The sequence below is a fragment of the Caretta caretta genome, chromosome 18 (genome assembly GCF_965140235.1).
Source record: "Caretta caretta isolate rCarCar2 chromosome 18, rCarCar1.hap1, whole genome shotgun sequence".
In the NCBI taxonomy this organism is placed as follows: Eukaryota; Metazoa; Chordata; order Testudines; family Cheloniidae; genus Caretta; species Caretta caretta.
In genome coordinates, this window is record NC_134223.1 from 19,971,968 (window position 1) to 19,993,946 (window position 21,979).

Here is a 21,979-nt window from a genome sequence, read left to right on the forward strand (position 1 = left end):
TGACCTGGCTTGCAGCGGCTCAGCCCCACTCCCTCTTAGTTGGCCCAGCAGCCCCCCCAGGCTGTGACCCCGTGGAGCGAGGGTGGCTCTGTTGTGCCTACCGTGAGGGAAAAGGCCCCGGGCGCCCCTGCCAGCGGACAGTGCATCGCCCTGGGATGCGGGAGACCTGCATTTGATTCTTGGTTCTGCCACCGGTTTGCTGGGTGACCTTAGGCAAGTCCCCATGTGCCTCAGTGTCCCCATCTCTAAAATGGAGATAACAATACTGGCATTTTAAAGGGAGATGTGGATGAAAAGTGCTCTATAAGAGCGAGGGATTATTACGATCTTTTCACTTCACCTTGTGGTTCATACCCAGTATTTGCTCTGAGACACCTGAGTCATGGGCACTGAGAACTGGGATAGTGAGCTTTCATGACAGCCTGATGGTGTAGCTATTTGGGGTAGCTGATGACTAAAGATCGCCAGCAGTTCTCCCATGCTGTCATGTTTTGATTTGACCATTTGACCATGTTTTGATATCACCACTGCATCCCCACGTGAAGACTCTGCATCAAACTTGGAAGCCCGTCCTTCCTTATTTGCAGCCACAAAACTGGGAGAGGGTAGGGGAATGGCTAGAAAACCATGTGCTAAAATCTTTAGCAAAGCTCTTTGGGTGTTTTTTATGGTTGTGTTTTTGTAGAGTGCATCAGCTCAGATTTTTGCAGAACTCTGCTCAGTAAAGGCTTTAACAATCTCCCATTCTCAGAGTGGCCTGTTTCTTGACCTCTGGGAACTGCAGCCTGGAGAGATGCAATGGGAGTCTAGATTAAGGTGTTAGTTTGATCTCTTGACTCCCTTCCTGGGACATCTACTGAGCTCCACTGGTGATGACTAATTTGAGAGAGCTTCAGTTAATTGTTCAGGATGCAGTGGGATTTGGTATCTAGCCATTTCAGCAGCATATATGGAAGGGAACGCCTGGCCTATACGTGGGTTTTTATACCAGTAGAACTATTGTGGTTAGGAATGGGAGATTTATTTTTTCTAGAGAAGTTATGCTGGTCCAACCTCTGTTATGGATGCAGTTCTGTTGGTGTTCTGCTCCCTTTCCTGTTTGGCAGTAGCTATAATTGGGTGGCCATGCTCTCCTGACTCTCTGGTAAAGTTGAAACAGTCCAGCTTGTGTGTAGACAAGCCCCAGGTGTGTCTCTGTGCTTTTGGTGGTTGTTGTTAATACAAATGTTGCAACTTGTAGCTGGTGGGTTGTGTCACTGGCATGGCGTGTGCACTTGGGCAAATCCTCCAACATCTCTGTGCCTCACCGCCCCATCTCTAAGATTGCTACTGCAAGGCTCCCCCACCCCTCAGGGATGTTGTGTGGCCAGGGAAACGCTGTTGGGGCCTCAAGGAGCTCCAAGCAGTGAGTCCAAACTGCTATTGGAGACTAATTCCTTCTGGAGTGAAGAGCCCAGTTACGTCTACAGAAGCCATTAAACAGGTGCATATTGCAGAGCTGGGAGTCCCCCAGAGGCCACGAGGTTACTTCTGCCACCACTGGGAACTGAAAGCAGAGTGGAGGTGAGAGCCAGGTCCGTTGCTAACCCAGAGTTGGTGGGTGTGATTGATTTCTTTAAAGAACTGCCCATCTCGCTTACCCGTTCCCAGCCCTGCCAGAAGGCAATGCTCCCATCCAGGGGTGGAGACTGGCTCTGCAAACCAGGCGCTGGAGAATGGGACAGTCCTGGTTCTGATGGCTGTCCTGCAGGTGGGGGACACTTCCTCTGAACGTCTGGCCCTGCTCTCCCGGCTGGGATCAGTTTTGTAACGTTCCCTTTTCGCTGCCTCCACCCTGCCTTGCCAGTGGGGAGAGTGCAGAGCGTCCCCACTGTGAGGCTGCCCTTGCAGGGCCCACCCCATTCTTTGTTGTAGTGAGGATGTAATAGACCTGGCTCTTTTGTTAGCATCTTTCCAGCAGAGGAGGATCCCAGGAGCACTATACAGGTAATGAGCCATGTAGCCTCACAACAGCCCTCAGTGTAGGTGTGGTGGGTAGAACACCCACTTTGCAGGTGGGCAAACAGAGGCACAGAGCACTTGAACAACAGGCCCAATGTCACTCACAAGTAGAATTTAGGAGTCCTGGCATCCAGTGTGCTGCTGGAACAACGAGATTCAACGTCTCCTTGAGAGTCAGCAAACTGCTCCTAACTGGAGTGCAGCTTTTCCGCAGAGCTTGTGCCTGGCTAATGCTCTCTTGCCCATCATCTTCCCCCTTGCACTGTGAAACCGAAAACTATCTGTTGGGTTTGCATCCAAAATCAAATCTAAAGATACACACTGAATAAATTTTTGCCCAGCCAATTGGGAAATAAATCCCAGGAGCCAGCAAGGCTGCTGAAACCAAGTAGGTCAGGGACTTTCTTGGAATGACAAAATAAACAAACAGACTGTCTGATGGGGGGCAGGTTCCAGGGAGAGGAATCTGACACAGTTTCCCCTGCCTCAATTGCATTTATTAGACTTGTGTAATTGTTCTTGGACAATACCTGTATTTAATTTCTGTGGCTGGTCAGGGCATGTTCAAAAGAGTCTCGCTCTGAGCATTGAAGCAAAATAAATGAAGAAATACATAAAACCCACTTTAAAGGGTTTTTATATACAATTAATAGCAAGGCAAGAGAGTATGAGGAGCTTTGTGACCTGGGTAGCACTGATCCGAATAGTTACGTGATCCTTCTCCTGGTCTGAGAAATAATGGCATAAAGAAGACACTAAACTATTCCCTCTTAATTCCCCAGTCAGGCCAATAGCTTCAAAGGGGACTAGTGATTTTGGATACCCAGCTAAGGCACTGTAAAGGGGTCTGGATTTTAGAAAGCATAGAGCACTCTGAAGACTAGGTCCCTTTCGAGTGTCTCAGGCTGGGCACCCAAAATCACTAGTTTCTCTTGCAAATCTTTATCTTTGTCTCTTAAACTGTAAGCTCTTTGGGCAGGGATTGTCTCTGCTTTGTTGTTCTGTACAGCTCCAAACTCTTGGTTGGAATAAACCAACAAAAAGTAAGAATGCTTTTGTACCTTCCATTTGAGGATCTTGGAGTGCTTGCAAATAGTAGTGAATTAGGCTCCACAAAAACCCCTGTAAGTTAAACTTGCGATAGCAACAATGAGACTTGTGCAAGAGGTAAGTTTAAAGCTGGTGCTGTTGATTCATCAGATGGAGCTACTGTTTGAGAGCCAGTATTGAGCCAGTGCTTAGAGTAATGTGAAATTACTCGGGTGATGCTGGACACAGCCTTCTGGATGAGATGGAAAACTGAGGTCTTGTATATGGCCTGTGGTCGTTAAGAATCACATGCCATTTTGTGAAATAGCATGGAGGGCAACCCCCGTGTCCTTGCCCAAGTGTAATTGGGCTGATTATGAGCTGCCAGCTGAAAGGGCCCCTGCAGTTTCTGTTTTGTTGCTGCTGCTTTTCAATTGAGAGGTGTCGGGGTTTCAGCCACAGGTGTATAGATTGAATAGAGGACATTTAAGTTTGTGAAGTCCTTGAAGCAAAAGATATTAGTCAAATATGACTTCTTATTGGTGGGAATAGTTGAGTGCAGAGTGGCAGTGTGGTGTGAGGCTCTGATTCATGTTGATGGGGTGCTGTGTGGACCCAGAATGGTTGTGGCTATGTAGGTGCAAAGCACTCCTCTGTTTGTTGCTATCTTAATTCAGCAATCTCGGGTACTGCAAAGCAAGCAAAAGCACCTGCCTCTCCCTTCCTGCCTTCCACTGAACAAACTGCTCAGGGAGAGGCAGTCTCCGGGACAGATATCATTGACCTGTGAACTCACAGCAGGTATTCACTCCATTCCTAGTGTGACGTGGCACAGTCTGGACTAATTGCAGATAAAACAATTTCCCCAGCTGCAAAGGATTATAGCCCATCCAATGGCTAATGGCTGGGCCCAGGGGAGGATGTGGCAGGGTTAACTCCTGGCTCTGTTGTTAAAACTGACCATAGCGGTTGATGATTAGTAGAGTGGTGTTTCTGTATCTGCTGGGAGGTTATTGGCAATTGGATTTTTACAAGGGTTATGTTATTTTGCAACCGGTAATATCTGTAGTGTCTACTGATATAAGGGTGATCAAATCTCATGCTTCAGGACACAACATATGCAAACATCAAATAAGACAAACCCATGAAATTGGCCTTTCATATGTGTCCAAATCCACCTGGAGGTTCTGGGGGCATGTCACGTGTAGTGGAGCTAGCTGAGTGGGAAGCTGAATGTGGTATGTTGGGATTAGCATCTTTGAGACAAAGACTCACCCCTGGTTCTCTCTCTCTGACAGAGGGCAGAGCTGAGTCACTTCAGAACTAGCCGCTGCCCAGAATGAAAACCCCTGATCCCCCACCAGTGTCAGCTCAGCAGTACTAGAAGGCATGTTTGAGTCTTTCCCTCTTTATTGCATTTTCCACAGAAGGGAATGTCAGGTAGAAATGGCATTAAGATCCACCGCCCTGGAGCCATGTTTCCTGACCAGCTCAGCTAGTCTGAGAAGAAGCTGGATCTAGTTTCTCCCTCCTTCCTGAGTGTCCAGCCTCCCTGAGCCTGTGTAATATCTGCACACAGCACACACTGCCGTTCTCAGGATGAGTGTCCCAGGCGGGAGAGGGGAAGCCTGTAGACCAGCCCTGCAAGGTTGGGAAGAGCCCTTGCCCTGAATGAGGTTGCAGAGCCTGGCTCATTTCTTCAGTGCTTAGTGACTGAGTAAGAAAAGGGCCCACCTAATGGATCTGGTTAGTGGTAGCTGGTGGGTCAGTGGAATCGGACTTGTGCTAAGGTGCTCCTGAATGCATTCTTGTGTGATGATCCTGCAAACACATAGGCATATGCTTAACTTCACGCACACGAGGTGTCCCACTGACTTCAAGGGGACTGGTCACATGAATAAGACACGTACGTAAGCGTCTGCAGGCTGAGAACGTTCCGAACAGGGCCGTGTCCGTTCCTTGTAGATTTCAAAGCAGGGGAGAGAGCGGGTTAAGGGACTGTTCTATAAAACACATGCCGAAGCACCCGGTCTGTGAGCTGGTGGGAAGTTGTACAGTGGGGAATGAACCCTCTCTAGAGCCCTTCCAAATCCGTGCTTGCTCAGCTCAGGGAAAGCTCACTATGGTCTGCTGGGCTTTCCTTTGTCTTCCTCAGTAGGAGCAGATCGTGGACCTTGCTTCTGAGTCATGAGAATCAAAGTGATAACTAGTAATACTAGAGGTGGTGAACATGGGGATGGCCAGAGGAGATCAGGTCTGTGGTCCATTTAGCCAAGTATCCCGTCTCTGGCAGTGGCCTGATCAGATGCTTCAGAGGAAGGTGTAAGAACCTGGCTGTAAGCAGATGTGGGGTAATCTGTCACCCACAAAAGCTAAACCAAGATGCTGGATCCAAATGCCTCCAGACTTGCAGAGGTTCAGAAGCTGCTTTGAATCTGAATTTTGCAGCTGACTCTTGTCCCGGAATTGGGTCAGAGTCAAACTTCCTCTTTCCCATCCCTCAAACAAGGTAGGATCAGAATTCAGACCCTACCTCATGGCATGGACCCATTTTTCTTACTATTTAGTGCTGCTGTTCCCAAATGTCCCTGTTTCCCCTGAGAGGTGAAGTGACTTGCCAGAGGTAACATGGTGACTCAGTGTCAGATTTGGCATTACAACTAAGGAGCTCTTGGTTCCGAGGTCTGTGCTCAGAACAGCAGAACCCACCTTTCTTTCCCGGAGCACCTCGGGAGAACTGCAATGGCTGTAGGTTGGCCAGTTTCCTATTTTGCCATCTCTGTTAGCTGCCTTATTTCCACTGCTGCTAAAAAGGGCCCTTCTCTGCAGCACCGCCTGTATCAATGGGTGGAGCATGGCGGTTTTACTCTTCTCCCCCCGACAGGATGCTTGGCAGGACACTGGCCGGCACGGGGCATGCATCCTTTGTCCATGCGGATGATACATCTCTCAATCAAACAGGCTTTTGTAGACCGGGCTGACTTGTCTTTCTGCCAGTGCTTATAAAGAAGAACATGTTTCAAGTCTTGGTCTGTGTTTCCTGTTCGATGGTGGTTGATGGGGAATGGCTCAGTGAGAGCTCGGTACAATGGGACCTCAGTATGGACAACTTGGAACATGTTTTTCTGAAATCATGTAATGGGGAGAAAAGGGATGTAAGTGCATCAGTTGTGTTGCACATCACGTTAGCATTTCTCTCCCAGAAAAGCAATATGCAGAGTGGGGTCTATGAGGTAACAGCTGCTTGCAAATGGGGTCACCCCAAACTTGTCAGTAAGGACTTTGCACCCTCACATATGCTCTCTGCTCTGCACAGGGCACGTGCCTGGCTTTCCAAATGGCTCTAGAGACATTTGGAACCTCTGGGGGAGCTGAGGTGCGTTCTCTCTAGTGCAGCTGTTGAATCATGGTGTGGATTCCTCTAGAGAAAGCCCAGGGTGGCAGCAGAGGGCAAGTGTGCAGGAAGCAGAATAGAGAGCAATAAGTAAAGGACAAGTGCAGCAGGTGGTGGTTGCACCCTACTCATCTTCCTGTTCCCCGCTTGGAGCAAAGAACTGGAACTTGCTCTGCTGACATCAGCCCCAGAGCCAATCAAAGGAAGTGGCAAAGCTTTGAAACCCAGCCAGAGTTGCCAAATCTGTTTCTTTTCCCTGTAGCCAGGGTGTGGTCCTCTCCTTACCTCACCTTAGGGATGGGTGGTGGCCGGATTTGTGTTTGTATTGCAGTAGTGCCCTGGAGGCTCATGCTAAGTGCTGTACAAACATGTGAAAAGAAAATTTCTTAAAGGAACAGTATATATATTCCTTATCTGCCCTCCCCATGGGCCGTAGACTGACTTTATCTCAGTACCAACCACCTGATCAGTGGCACCTTCGCTTGTGTTGTCTGTCAAACCAAACCACCTCTTCTGACTGGGCCCACAGTTTTGCACCTGCTATGAATTAGCTGATTGGATTGCGGGGGGGAATCATGAATGAATTGCAGGTGCTGTTGTTTTGTGCCTGCATGTAGCTTTATCTGTGTTTACCCACCCCAAAGTGGGGGCTTGCACCTACTTTAATCTGTTGGAGTTCAGCCCCCAAGATGCCCTACCATAGGGAGATTATCAATAGAAGGGGGATCCCAAGGTGCACAGCAGAGACCACATCGTGCTCTTTCGATGATAATTGCTTTCATTAGCCAACCAGACACTGCAACCTGCTAAAGGGGAGAGACCAATACAGAATATTTGCATTACTCCCACCAAGCCTTATGGAAAAACCCTAAGAGCCAATCTTCATCCTCTTCCTCACCAGTGATTATCATCCTGGCATCTCCCCCCTCTCCACCCCTCCCAACCCCCTCGACTAACGCATGCAGGCCAGGATACGGCTTTTATAATGTGTTAACTGATGCTGCTGGCATTCAGACATTTATGAAGGTTTTAACCCCTTCTCCTTATTTGAACTTCCACACCCCACTACTTTTGGAGTGCCCTGTTTTCATAGGCTAGCTTGTTTCCCTTGTACTTGTTAATGTTTACGTCCCCTTGTCCGCATAAAATTTTGCCCCAGTTACCAATGGTCATCTTGCGGTGGCTGCTGCTCTCTCGTAGTCGTTATTATCCAAGGTGAGCGGTTATTTTCAGAACATCAGCATATCACAAAACACAGACAAAAGTTGAGTAGGTTTATTACTAACTTAATTATGCTAATTTATCTTAAGGCCTAATTTGGCTACACTGTTTTGCAGGCCTGGGGCTCTGTGTTACAACGTTAATTACTACTTATATTTCACCTCTGTGTCTTAAGTATACCTAATATACGATGTAGCCACAGATAAAAGGTAAGGGGAGACCTGGTACAAAATTCAAGCCCTGGAATTCCTGGTTGCTGTCCTATCTGGATGGGAACGAGGGTCCCTTCCCCAGAGGCTTTCCTTTCCTTTGAATGATGCAGTATTAAAAGGTGGGGGACTCAGGGTGCTGCTGAGACTGCTGGATAGAACCTACATGTAAAGGATGGTGTGCAGTGAAGTCCCTCCTTGTCCGCAGTCTCCTGGGGCTGTTTGGGGCCAGGAACTTGCCTCCTGTGGAGTGTTTAAGCAGAGGAGAGAGGAAACACACAATGGACTGGACAATAACAGCCTGTATTTATTCAGATGCTCACTGGGTATAATGGTGAATGGGATCTAACATAGGGGGGAAAGGGGGACTTGAGATTTTTCCCTCTGGGTTCTTCACAGAGAATGTTTTGATGGGAGAACAAACAGCTCCTTTATGGTCTTTGTTTTTGAAAGACTCCCCAGAGCTGCTGTGGGCTTCTTGGGTCCATGGTGGGGATTCACATTCTTACCTGCGTGAGTCCTGCAGCCCCCTCGGCTCCAGGTTTCGCTTGGGCCCATGACGCTGTCAGCTGACTGTTTGCAAGAGGTCTTCATTTCTTCTAGTAGAACTCAGCCACAGTCAGTTAGCGTGACCCTGTCTGATGGCACTCAGGTAGTGTAGGCAGCTCTTGGTTCATTTTTGACTCATTGATTGCCTACGTGCTGGGCAAGGCCATGTCACTTTCACTTCAGTTTCTTTTTTCATTTGTTAAACTTCTCTAGCTTCGCTGTTGCTTCCAGATTCCCTTGGTGTTTGCAGCATACAGCTCAGGCATGGGAGACTAAGTTCCTTTCCCAGCCACCAGCAGGTCAGGTCACTTCACCTGTCTGAGTCTGCCCCTTCCACTTTTTGTCTTGTTTCTTTTGTAGTCTGGGGCAGGGACAGTCTCTAACTGCATGTGTGTGCAAGGCTTAGCACGACGAGGTCAAAATCTCAGTTGGAGTTTCAAAGTGGTGTTGAAATATAATAAATGAGATCATGTAATTTCTTTGTTTTTTTTTTTCCCCCAGGTCTGCTGTTCTGTGTATGGATTGATTTTTGCTGGGTGTTTTTTAATTTCTCCCATCACAAAAGTCCTAGGCTAGCTCGTGCTCTAGATTTCATTTTCCAGACTCTCCTATGCTAACACAAAATGCTGCAAATGCCGGAGGGGATGTTTGTTTGGCTCTTTTTAAAAAAAAAAAAAAAAAAAAAACTGAACAAACAAACCCCATCCAGTCCTGGACCCCTCTGTGTTGGTCCTGGATCTCTTTCATTGACCCTTCTTCCTGGAAGAGGGGATAGCTCCTTAAGCCTTGTGCCCTTTCTGTTCTCTCTGCAGGGTCTCTGGCTCCCCACCGCGCCAGCATGTCTCACAGGCATTCTGACAGCTCCGTGGGCGACAAGGCCCTTCTCCTGGAGCGCAAGTTCCATTCAGAGCTGCGGATAGATGCCAGCGTGACCCCTCCCTCTGGGAAACGCAGCTCCATGGCAGCACTAGACAGCGCCTCGTTCGCGGCCCAGCGCTCCCCGTCCCCCACCGAGCCCTGTCGCGTCATCCTCAGCACAGAGAGCCCAGCCGCGCTGAAGATGGGCACCCAGCAGTTGATCCCCAAAAGCTTGGCCGTGTCTACCAAATCCAAGACCCCTGCCCGCCACCAGAGCTTCGCCGTGGCCATGCCAAGTAAAGAGGCAGCTCGCTGCGACCCCAAGCGGATGTCAGCCCCCGGCATTTCCCTGGATGACCTGGACATCGAGCTGGATTCTAGTGGGCTCACGCGCAACCTACGGAACACGTCGTACCGGGCTGCCATGAAGGGGCTCGGGAATGCCGAGGAGCCTTCTAAGGACATCGCCACCCTAAAGCCCGTGTCGCAGGACACCAACGCACACCCAGCGCGAAGCCCAGGGAGAACCAAGGTAGGCCCTGTTGTGTGCTTCCAGTCCCTCCTCCCGCTGGAGTGTCACCTGGGGTATGCCAGATCTGCCCTTGCCTGAACAAAAGGTTATTAATAGTTGTAATACCTTAGCTTCTATGAGCCCTAGTCATGGAGCAGGAGCTCATGGTGCCAGGTGCTGTACAAACAAAGAACAAAAAGATGGTCCTGCCACCCAAGGAGCTTACACACGAGATAATAAACTCTACCTCTTCTACCACCACTCCTGGCCAGACTCCATCAGCTGAAGCGGCAGCTGCCTGGGTGTTCCTGGGGCCAAAGCTCAGTCCAGAGTTTTGTTCTCACCTGTACAATTCAGCTGAGCACTGTGTTGTCTCTGGTCACTCAGCCAGCAGGGACGGTGTGTCTCTTAGTTGAGCCATATATAGTCACCTCCCCTAATGGCTGGCTTCCAAATGCATGTGGAATTGTGTTGTGAAACCAGTTAATCGAGGTTTTGAAGCTCTGTTGTTCCCTCACCTGGTTCTAGTGCACCCATGGCTGGTGGTTAGTCACCGGTGTAATACTGGCTGGGAAAAAGTGGCTGATCCTCGCCACCTGGGTGGCCTTCTGCTTTCCTTGGGTGTAGGTTGCTAGTGATCACCCTGCTTGCATGTTTGATGACTTGGACACGCTTTTGAAGAGCAGCTGTACACAGTGAGGAGATGTGCTGGAAGGACTGCAGGGCCCTTCTTTCTGCCTTAGCTCAGTGTCCAGACATGATGCTCTTTCACAGTCTAACACAGCCGAGAGGGTCACGGTCTGATTTCTATCCCCTTGCTTTCACACATGTGAAATTTGCAAAATTATCATAGAACGTCCAGACTCTTCTGGCCCCTCCCCTCTCTCCCATTAGCAGATCCAACTTCTGTAACTCCACTCCCTGCAGATGCCATTAATTACTGCAGCTTGAACCCTAGGTATGGCCAGCAGGGGTTGAGAGGCCAAAGCACAATAAATAAACTAAGTCCCAGGCTTCCAGTGCATCTTCTGGGCTGTCTACGGCTATCCACAGCAGACAGATCCTTGTATGTACTTGCTTAAGATTAAATGAAATACACCATCAGAACTGCTGTGCCTTTCAGAATTAGGGTTTGGGAGGTGGAGGGGAGGGTTTGAGATCAGTCCAGGTTAAGTTTTAGCAACTAAACTCACTTGGAAAGGTTGTGGAGCTCGGGGGGCAAGAACAGGCTATGTCTAGCTGATGTAATGCGGTGACTAATCCTCTGGGAAGGACGCGATCCAGCTGTTTAACATCAGCTCATGTTCTGCCTGACTCCTTCGTTCGCTCACAATTGCATCTAAGGCTCGTGGCAGGGGGGAGCTGCTTGTTTTGAAGTGCTTTTCACAAATGTGCAAGTAACAGCTGGTGGGGAGTGGACTGAGTTTAGATAGCTGTATAGAATTGGCCGTTCAGCACATGGTACAGACATACCCTGAAAGCACAGGTGAGTTGCAGCCTGATGCATGTTGGCGGTGCAGACAGAGTCCAGTCACAGAAATGAGTGAAGCTGCTCACGTGAGCCAGCTGAACCCTGTGCATGTTTGCAGGATCAGTTCTCAGACTTGCACCAGGCTCGGGGCTAGCGTTTGTAGAAGAGTGGCATAATCCCAGAAACAAATGCAACGGGCACTACCGCGGATTAACCGAAGGTATCGTTTGTATACGTGCTGTGACAAGACGTAGAGAGGCTGCATCCGGCTAGAAGAAATACTGAGATAACTTTAGGGCTGCTCTGACCCAAAACTAGGTAACGTAAGATGAAAGCTGAGTCACTCACGTGCTTTTTTTTATTAAAAGCAACCAAAACTGCAAGCAAGACCAATGGAATTCATGTTTTTCCTGAGAGACGAGGATGGTATTGACTAGGTTACTTTTTTAAGGAACTAAATTTAAAAAAAAACAGACTCCATGAGATTGAGAGAACACCTGGGTTCTATCCCCAGCCCTGCCACTGATTTGCTGTGTGACCCTGAGTAAGTCACTTAGCCCAATATTTTCGAAGCTGGCCCCTAACTTTTTTTTTATATGCTCCCATTCTGGATAACTCCGCTTAGGCCCACTGGACTGGATTTCCAGAGATCAGAATTGAGGGAGGGGGACTCTGCCAAAGGCAAAGGAGACACCCTGGCATGAGGGGAGAATCAAGCCCCTTATTTTTGGTACAGAGTAGAGTTTCTCTTTCTAGCTTGTGATGTAGGTAAGTTGAGGCATCTTCTGGGTGTCTTCCCATAGTAAAAATTGTTCAGACCCTCCTTGTCATTGATGCCCCTCTATGGCTGTCCACTTGTGACCTGATGGGACTTTATGTAAGTAAAGGGTTCTGCAATGAGAAACGTCTATACTTAAAGAAAGCACCCTTTCTCTCCACACACACAACCTAATTGGCTAACTTTGCTACAGAGTTCAGTGTTTGTTTGTGTTTCCTCCAGTCACCAACTGGGATTTTCCTCTTGCAGGTTTATAGTCCTCCAGGTGAGGACAAAGGGGGTGGGAAAGAGAACTGCTCTGTCAGGAAGCCATCCGAGGCTGGTAACAGGCTGGCTGTTCACTTCTGCTAATGGCCAAAAGTTGATACCACTTAAGAGCATTACCTGACCTGTGGGGAAAGGAGCAGAGTGTGGCAGAGGTCTAGAGATGGAACCGACTTGTTTGCTCAACTAGTGCATCCCCTGTCAGCGCGGGATTACTCCCTGTTGGACACTTACCGGTGTCCTATCTACTCCAGAGTTGGCAGCTTGTGTGGAATGTCTGAAGACTGAACTCCCTGGGGTGTGTCCCTCCAGGTCTGGGCTGGGGACATTGAGGGGGCAGGGAAACAGCATGTGTATGCGGAGATTGCACAGACACTTGGTTTAGTTGATGGATAAAGGGCAGACCCAGGGCTGTCCAAAGAGCATCTCCTGCTCCCTGTAAAATGAACCGAAAGAAATCAGACTCCAGCAATGGCTTGTTATTCCAGAGCTGTCAAGATGAGGTTTGACTTTGTCTACCCATGTCTCTTATTGACTCTCTTTCCTGTCACTCTTACAGAGAACACTCGGGAGGAAGCGGATGCAGAGACACGGGGGCTCCTTTAAGGATGGTGAGTTGTTTTTCACTCCCACTGTTCCCAAAGTCCTTGATGTTGCTGGCATCACCCTTCTCTCCCATGGCACTGCTGCTGCAGCTGGGCGTCAGGGAGGGTAAGTGAGTGTCTCCCAGCTGAGAGGTGCCTCCTGCCATCACAGCCATGGGGAGATGCTGATCCAAGAGGGCCTGAGAGAACAGCCAGGGTCGTGGTCTGAGCATTCCCTGTGGGAATGAGCCATGCAAACAAGCCTGTCCAGCAGATGGGGCTCGCTGCTCCTGGGTTCAAAGCAGGAAGGGTTGACCCAAGCACTGATCGAATCAAATCAATGAACTTTCACGCTTGAGGGATTGGGGGAATGTAACAACCAAGGTGTGTGCACCAGCCTCCTGTGTGACTGCATCATCTGACTGTCGTCCTGCTTGTCCACCTCATCCCCTTCCTCTGCTCTTGCCTTTAACCGTTGACCTAGACTGCAAGCTGGCCTGGGCAGGGAACCTGCCTTTCTTTATTCAGCGGAGCGCTAGGAATCACAGTGGCACTCTGGAAATAATTGAATTACTTGGTGCAGAATCTCGTCTGAGATGGCATTGAGCTTGTGTCCAGTGGTCCTGAGCATTATTCTGAAAGAAGCTTGCCCTGAGCCCACACCATGCAGCCAGGCACTCCTGAGCGCTATTGCCATGTTTGACATTATCCGCCTCTGGCCCAGGACAAGCTACTGGCCCCCTCTGCCTTGATTTCCCTACCTGTAAAATGGACTCCACAACAATGCCCCCTTCCTGCTGAAGGTGATGCGAGGATTAACTGCTTCTGTGGTGTGCTCTCTCTCTCTGGTATGTTTACGAGGAGCTGAGACCCCAGCTGCTGCTTGTGCTCCTGACCCTGTTTCCGGGGAGCAGGACCTGTCTGCTGCAGTGTGTCCCTGCCTGGATTTCCCCTCAGCTCCAGCTCTGCACAGAGCAGTTGTAGGGCCTGTAAATGTCTCCTCTGTAAAAACTCTCCCTTTGTATGTTTTCTCTAAGTGTCTTGAGGCTCCCGATTTGCCAGAGAGGCCCCCTGACCTTGCCATGTTACATTCAGCGCTCTCATCTCATCCCTCTCCCCGGCACTCTCCCTTGCCCCTGTGCCACATCCCAGCCTGGCCACGGATCCTGCCCCAGCTGAGGAGACCCTGCTCCTGGGGACCTTCCAGAGGCTGTCAAATGCGGGGTCCCTGTGGTCTCTCCCCTCCCCTCCCATGTGGAAAGGGCTGTGGGGGAGGTGGGCTCTGGGTGGAAGGGGAGCTATTTCTCAGAGTCCGTGTGTAATTTCCTGGCTCGTGTCCTCCCTCCAGAGCCCCGGCTCTATCAGGAGATCCGTGAGAGAGGGCTGAACTCCATCAACCATGAGTCAGACGATGACTTGCTGGAGGAGGACTCCAATGTGGAGGAGCATTCTGCTCCTGCCACCATCGTGGTGAAAAGCTATCGCCCCGCCCAGGTGACCTGGAGCCAGCTACCTGAGGTAGGGAGCAGGAGCCCTGCCTCACACTCTGCCACTTTGTCCTGTCCTCGAATGCTCCCTGTGGCGTGCCAGAGAGAGCCCGCTGCTGCTGCTCCCGCTCACTCCAGGCAAACTACCAGAGGGATTTCTAGTCCTGGACTCTGGTTTTCCTTCTATTTCAGTATCCCACGGTGTGGGCCCCTGCTGCCGGTGGGGCTGGGGCGAGCAGGGCTGCGTAAATGGTGTGGGCTTGTACTAATGTGCAGAAAGGAGCTTGATCCGTTGCACAGAGGAGCAGATGTATCTGGGTTGAAGGTTGCTGTTTTCTCTCTTTGAACCAGACTTGGAGCTCACTGCAGGCGAATCTCCCTAGGGGCTGGGGAGGTTTTATGAGCACTTTTTTTAAAATTTGGCTCAGAGCTGGGTTTGAGCCTGTGTAAATCTTGCTAAGCCAGGAAATGGATGTCACCCACAGGAGTAGTGGCTGCTTTCCCCACCCCCAACCAAATTAAATGGGGTTTTAACACCACGAGGCTGGGGGCTTGAGAGTCAGTGTTCCTGACTGTCACTGGCTTGCTCTGTCAACATGGGCAAGTGTCTGAGTACACCCAGCTGTAGGACGGGGCGGCTGCCTCAGGGTGTGGCTGGCAGGAGGAAAGGTAAATGTTCATAAACCTTCACAGAGAAGGAGCTGATCACGGGTCAAAGGGTTTAGTAAAGGAAAATCCCTTTCACTTTCCTTGCCAAAGCAGATGAGATCCATATTAGTGTCTAATTGGTTATCAGCCCAGGTCCATGGGCTCTCATTCCAGATAGACCTCAGCATCCAATGTGCGTGTATCCGTCCGTCCCAAAAGCTTCCTAAACTCATTTATTTGATATTTCTGTTTGATAGAGGGGTCACATCAGGAGAAAAACAAATGCCTTTTACACTTCCCAATAATAGTAAAGGCTGCTATAGGAGAGTATAAATCTTTATGAAAATCATGATTCATTGTTCGCCTGGACTAGAATATGACCTCCAAGGGTCATTGCCTCCCAGGCTGCAAGTCTGTTTTCATGGTTTGGTTATTCACCGCCCGTTCCCATCCCATTACAATTATTAGACTTCTCAAGAGATGCCTCCAAGAGAGTCACTTGTAAGACCCAGTAATGAAGTTTAACACCTGACAGCTCTCCGGCAGGCCAGTTTAGCAACTGCTAGTACCTGCTTCAGTGGTTTGCTTTGGCCGAGGGTGTTGTGGAAATAGTGACCTGATAACTCTCAAACCAAGAGGTTCTACTCTACCATAGCACCCTGCAAGGTTGGGGTAGCTGTATCTCATGCTCCCGATGCAATCCGATTATTTGCAAGGGTCAGGAAGAATCTGTCCCAGGATACAGTTTTTCACCATTGACCACATGCATTGGGAATGATTTTAATCCTCCTTTGAATCATCCGTTGTTTGCTGCTGGAGGCAAAGTGCCAGGTTGGGTGTCTGACCTGCTATGTCGGCTCTTACATCCTTAGACCACAGAATGCAGGAGGCTGGGGAGAGCCCCTGCCGGATGCCTGGGGCAATGGTGCACCATGTGTGATGGCTTTCCCGGCCTGCGTGTGGGACTCCGTATTTGGTGCTGGGAGCAGCACTGCCCTTCACGCTCAGCGTGATTTTTCTCTGTCGTTCAGGTGCAGGAAGCAGGCATCCTAGAAAGAATAACGCCAGAGGAACGCAAAAGGCAAGAGGTGAGAGAAGCTGTTCTGCATACGTGAGGGCTCCGTCAGTCAGCTGGGGTTAGGTTAACGGGAGCCTTGTCCTAGGAGAGCCTTCTCGGGTGCACTACTGGGTGCATTAGTGAACCTACTGCTGGTGGTGACCATTGCTATGTTTCAATCAATGGCTGAGGTCTTCCGGCCTCTCCGTGGAATGACGCTGCCACGGTGTCAAGTTTCTCTAGCCTCTTACAGTCCAGTGTGTGTGTAGTTGTTGCACCATCCTGTTGCTTCACTCGGTCACGTTGTCTATGGGAATGATTGCTGCTCAGATGTTTCAGTCCTCATGGGTATGTTGTTGGTTTTTTTCCCCCCGGTACCCCATTGATCAGGCGATCTTTGAGATTATCACCTCTGAATACTCCTACCTGCACAGCCTGGGTATCCTGGTGTGTCACTTCATGAAATCCGAAGAGCTGAAGGAGACAATGACCCAGACTGAGCACCATCACCTCTTCTCCAACATTGGCGAGATCCTGAGCATCAGCAAAAGGTAAATCTTGGAGGCGAGCGCATGGGGAAAATCTACCCAGTAGTGGTGCCTATCGGGGTGCTGGGGAGGGGAAGAGGGGAGCGCGCACACCCCCGGTTTTTGCAGTTGCTTAAAGTTCCATAGGCCCTGTGGGGGCCTGACCCCAACCACTTTTAAGCAGTGGTCCTGTCCTAAATCAGTACAGCTGCCGCTGGATCGGTCTAGAGTGTTGCTCTGACTGCTTGGTCCCAGCACCACTGAACCTTGGCCTGGCTGCCCCTCTGTACAGATGGAGGGCAGCTGGGCCTAGTGATGTTACAACCTGGCTCACCTGTACACTGGAGCGCCAGGGAGTCTAAGAACTCAACTCCTGGCGGCGGCAGCTCGTGCACTGTATGGGTAAGAGAGAGGGGAGGCTCCCTGGCCAAGACAGACCTGGGGTCCCTGTTGGTGGGGGGTGCAGGGACCAGAATCTGCCCCATCCTCCAAGAAATAGCTGAATTGGCACCAGGACTTTTCACAGATGTTAAGACCAGAGGGGGCCATTGTGTTCATCCAGTCTCACCTACGTAGCCCAGGCCGGAGACCCTCACGCTGTGATTCCTGCATCCAGCTCATAACTTCTGCTTAGCTGCAGCTTATGCTTTAGAAAAGCATCGAGTCTTGAGTTAAAGACCCTGAGTGATCGGGAATTCCCTGTGTCCCATGGTTGGCTGCCCTCCCTATTTAAATATGATTCATTTTGTTGAAGGAACAACTGGGGGGGGCGCCGCCATAGGTCTGTGTGTAATCTGTTGTTAGCAAACGTACCATTTACCCTCCTGCCTCCCCTTCCCCCCTGCTAAGCTCCTGTGCCACGGTGCTGAGCCCACCTGACTGGCATACCAGGGAGCTAGCATCGTGAGTATGTCCATGTGGCTAGTGTCTACAGGGTTGTGTTCTCTGTGCAGACAGGGACGAGCACACAGGCCCTTCCTCGAACTAGGCAGCCCAAGGCCTCCTGGTGCTGCTGCTCTGCAGTGCCGGGTTGTCTGGTGAAGTTCACGTCCTTGGGTAGGGAGGTCCTGTTGATTAAAGCTGCACTCAAACCTGCGTAGACTCCACTGGGCTCCCTGGACTGGTTTCAAATTCTCATCCTTGTGCCCTAGAAGAGCCTTGTTATAAGTTGTAAAAGTAAATTGTGTGGGGTGTCTTCTCCCTTCGTCTCTCTGGCCCAGTGACGCAGGCATAGGTGCATCTCATGGCAAAGCCCTGGGCAAGTTTAGACATGACAGTGGCTGGTAGAGCAGAGGCTGCCTGGGAGCCTTCCAACAAGCCACTACTTGTTCTGCCTCAGCTCATTGAGAGGCTGCCGAAAGCGAAATGGCTGCATCCCTAACCCGCCAATGCCGGCTTGGCCTCTGCTCTTGAGGAGGGGATGAACCTTTCTGGCCTTGCGCTGAACCTAAAGCTTGTTGGCTGTCAGCGAGCTGGGCTGTGTGAAAAATGAACAAAGGCAAGCACGGGCCAAAGACTCGACAAGGCCTGGGAGCTTGTGTTGGGGGCGTTCCAGGGACTTGCAACCTGTAGCAGATGGGTGCTCTGTGAATGTCTGACTTACAGCTTGCTCTGTGAGAGAGCAGGGCCGGAACTGGCCTGGAGAGGGTTTTGGCAGGGAGGGAGCAATAAAATTACTCCTCAAATAACTGACATGAAGAATCTGTTGGGGGCGGGGCGGGGAGGGATATGCACAGGACTGAGAACCAGGAACTCTGGAGTACTAATCCCAACTCTGGAACATTAGGTGAGTCACTTAACCACTGTGTGCCTTGGGGTCCCCTTCAGTGAAAGAAGCGGGGGGAGGGGGGGCTGATTCCTTTGGCACTTGGGAGGGGAGAGGACCTGTATCATAAGCAATATCGCTGTCACTGATTTAAAAAATCGTTGCTTCACCTTCCTGAGCAATAACCAGTTAAAACAAAGTCATAAAAGCTAAACATAATTATTCAGCGGGCGGACGGGCTAATCTGTGCCGCCTCCTCCCCCCCCCCCCCCCCCCCAACCTTGCTTTCAGGGAGGTCCCTTCCCTCAGTGCGTATGGGCCAGGAGGGATTTCTTGTCTCTCGTATGCTGCACTAGCTCGCCTGGCCTCGGGTCTGCAGTGCTGAGAGAACAGAGCCCTCGTTCTCCTTGAGCAGTGGATCTGCCTCCAGCTGCTGAGCAATTCTAGGCGTTTGCAAAGCTCAGAGCCGACCATCCTGCTCCGAGCTGGGTCTCCCAGGGCAGAGGGAAATCCATCATTCTGTCAGTTAGAACCTAACTTTTTTCCAAAAGCCCTCTGTGTGCGTATGGAAGCTTTTTGCTGGCTCTCTCCTCCCCCGAGGTCCGTGCTGACTGACTGTAATGTGATGCATGGCCCAGGTGCTCTTGGCTTGGGGCTCTTTCTTTTAAGACCTATTGCAAAGCCTCCCCTCTCTGCTATGAGCCCTGTAGTGAGAGCTCATTATATGGAGCTCCTGGGTCTCTGGAGATCTGAATTAACACATGCGTGTGCATACATCAGAATAGACTGAGACCTGCCAGGGCCCCCCTGTCCTGGGTGGCCAAGCGTCAGACCCGAACCTGGTGACCATGTGAGCAAGAATGGCCCTTGTGAGGCATTGAATCCCAGTTACGTTCCATTAGCGCCGGGGGTGATGGCTTATCCCTTTCTAAGATTGGGGCAGTGTGTGCATAATGCCTCTAGAGGCTCGAACCCAAACCCCACACCTGAACTTGGGGGAGTTTCAGATTCAATTCCAGATGCTGGGGCTGCGAGCCTGTCTCTCTGTTGAACCGTGCATGTGTGTTCCTGTGGAGTCTGTCTGTCTGAGCGTGTCTAGGGAATGTCCCTTGTGAAGTGAGTTCTGATATTTAGGACCATGAACTATTCCTGGGAGGAAATTTCAGATGCTGAGGCTTAAGCCCCTCTTATCACCTCTCCCTGTTCACGTGCTACTGGCTGGCAGGCCACGTGGCTGTGCTGAGCTGGCTCTGTGCTTCAGGGGCCTCTGAGATTTCCCTTCTCTCCTGGGCCAGGAGTTCTGGATTCTCACTTGGGGAAGCTTCCCCTCTCTGCGCCCTGTGGTGGGGTGAGGTATGTTCGGGAGAGGCAAACTCAGCAGGGAACAGGATAATTGCAGCTTAGCACGCTGCATGCTCCTCCCCAGCATTCTGCTATTTCCTTTAGGCCCATATAAAATCCCCCGTGATTGCACACACATCCCCATGTGACACCTGCTTGTTCTGGGAAGTGACCCTGTGGGCTTGACACCCAGGAGCTGCACCTCCCTGGGGCTGAAACATAGAAAGGAGGTTTAGAGTTACACTGTCCTGCTGGCCTCACCACATGCATAGCTCCCTGCCTCCCTGCAGGCAGCTTCTAACAGCTCTGCCGGCAGTGGCTGGCTTTTTGTTTTTAAAGTCCCTTCTAAGGAAAGAGTCAATCTTGGTTCCCTAGTAGATTTCCTCCTATGTCTTAATCCGAGCTTTCTGGCTGTCATGGTAGCAGATCTGCCTTAAAATAGTACACAGGTAGATGGAGAAATCAGTCCTGGTGCTGCAGGCTGGCTGGGGCATGATGTCTGAGGCCGGGTGTCTCTCTGATAGCATGGGAGAAGAGCCATAGTCCTCTCTGGATGTTTATAGCTTGGTCTGCCCAAATGTTACACCCTCCCCGAGGACACTTCGGCAGCTTGCCGAGAATCTAATGGCATGGAGACTCTCCCAGGAACACCCACTACCGCGAATTGCATGTTGGCTGAGTTTGCTGGTCAGCAGGTGGGAACACAGCCATTGGGGGGAGCAGACTTGTCTCTGCCGTGGTAGAATTTGGGCTTGTCTGCACAGGGTAAGTGACCGGAATAGCTGTTATGAGATAAATGATTCCAGAATAGCGATGCTGGAATAGCTCCCTCTGTGGACCCTCTGTTCCGGAATAGGAGTCACTTTGTTTCAGGATAATTACTCTGCTTTGGAAGCACACTAACTCTAAGAAAAAAAGGGACTTCTATTCTGGAGCAAAGCATCCACGTGGGAAGCTATTCTACAGTAGCTATTTTGGGCAGTTTCTTCATGTAGACAAGCCCTTGCTAGTCTCTGCAGCCTCATGCAGGGTAGTCACAGCCACGTGGGCCAAGCTCCTCCTGTTCTACCAGGTGTTTGTGAATCACCCACTTAATCAGAAGTGGCCTTGGCTTTTGGACCAGATATTGTAGCCTAGTTAGGTTTTTTTTTTTTTTTTTCTTCCTGAGCTGAACTGTGAGGAGGAGGTGCACTGGAGGAAGAGCTGATAACACTGATAGGAAAAAGTCTCTAGAACACAGGACATTAAATAAGGGAGCGAAGTCCATTGAATGGAAAGCCATTGGTATGGGGAGAGGCAAGATGAATCCAGGGATGAGTAAGAAGTTCTATGAGACAAAAGAATTGGCGAGCCGGCAGATCTTGGTAAGGGAACTTGGTAAGAGAGCATCCCTGTACGCAGACACATAGTCTGCTTCCTGTGACCCCACCAATTGCCGTGTGTGTGTGTGTTCTTGGCAGTTTTTTTGAGGACTTGGAGAAGCGGCACCAGGAAAATATACTGATCCCCAACATCAGCGACATCCTGGAGAATCACGTGTCAAACCGCTTCAACCCTTACGTCGTCTACTGCTCCAACGAAGTCTACCAGCAAAGGACGCTACAGAAGCTTCTGTGAGTTATTGCTGCACAGCAGGGCTTTGGGGTCTGTAACTAGCCAGTAGTAATCCAGGCTGAGCCACGCGTGGCGACTTTCCATGAGTTTTGCACTCCCGCCAGTGAGTTACCCACAGCAAATTCTCCTGTAACTCGGATGTCTCCTTTTTCAAGGAATTCGTGCCTGTCCCCAGGCTGCAGTGTGCTCGCTGTTCAAGGCTAGATGTGGGGATGATCCTCTACTAGTTGGGACAGTGACTGTGGGACCTACCTTCAGCTAGCAATAGCATGATTGTTTGGGATTGTTTGTTCTGTGTGAGCAGAGGTGGTGTAATGAGGGGGGTGGAAGGGCATCCAAGAATGTCCTCGCCACTCACAAATTATCAACTTCCAGAGAGGAAGTGCTTTCGGGGTGGATCCGTTCCCTTCCTGGATCTGGAGACTCGTGGCTGTGGAGGGGCTCTGACCCCAGCCTGGAAGCGAGGATCTCTCGCTGGGATGTCTGTGTTTTCCAAACAGTCAGGCTTTCTCCGGCTCATGCCAAGGTCATGTCGTCCATTGCAATGTCAGTACTGATATAATCACCCGTGGGGAGGACTGAGTGTTTCCAGTGCCTTTTCTTAAGCTCCAAGGGGATTAATACAGGCATTATCTGAACCAAGCATATGTCCCAATTGTTAACATCTCCCT

The 21,979-nt window shown here is 50.4% G+C and overlaps 1 protein-coding gene across 1 annotated transcript in view; it reads left to right on the top strand.

The window, feature by feature from the left end:
- The window catches only part of ARHGEF16 (Rho guanine nucleotide exchange factor 16), a 36,641-nt gene that overhangs the window by 1,078 nt on the left and 13,584 nt on the right, over window positions 1-21,979 (top strand). The window contains exons 2-7 of the mRNA XM_075121185.1: window positions 9,216-9,793; window positions 12,845-12,896; window positions 14,218-14,387; window positions 16,036-16,092; window positions 16,452-16,612; window positions 21,155-21,307. Of these exons, the coding sequence (XP_074977286.1) occupies window positions 9,216-9,793; window positions 12,845-12,896; window positions 14,218-14,387; window positions 16,036-16,092; window positions 16,452-16,612; window positions 21,155-21,307 (1,171 nt within the window). The remainder of the gene's footprint in view (window positions 1-9,215; window positions 9,794-12,844; window positions 12,897-14,217; window positions 14,388-16,035; window positions 16,093-16,451; window positions 16,613-21,154; window positions 21,308-21,979) is intronic.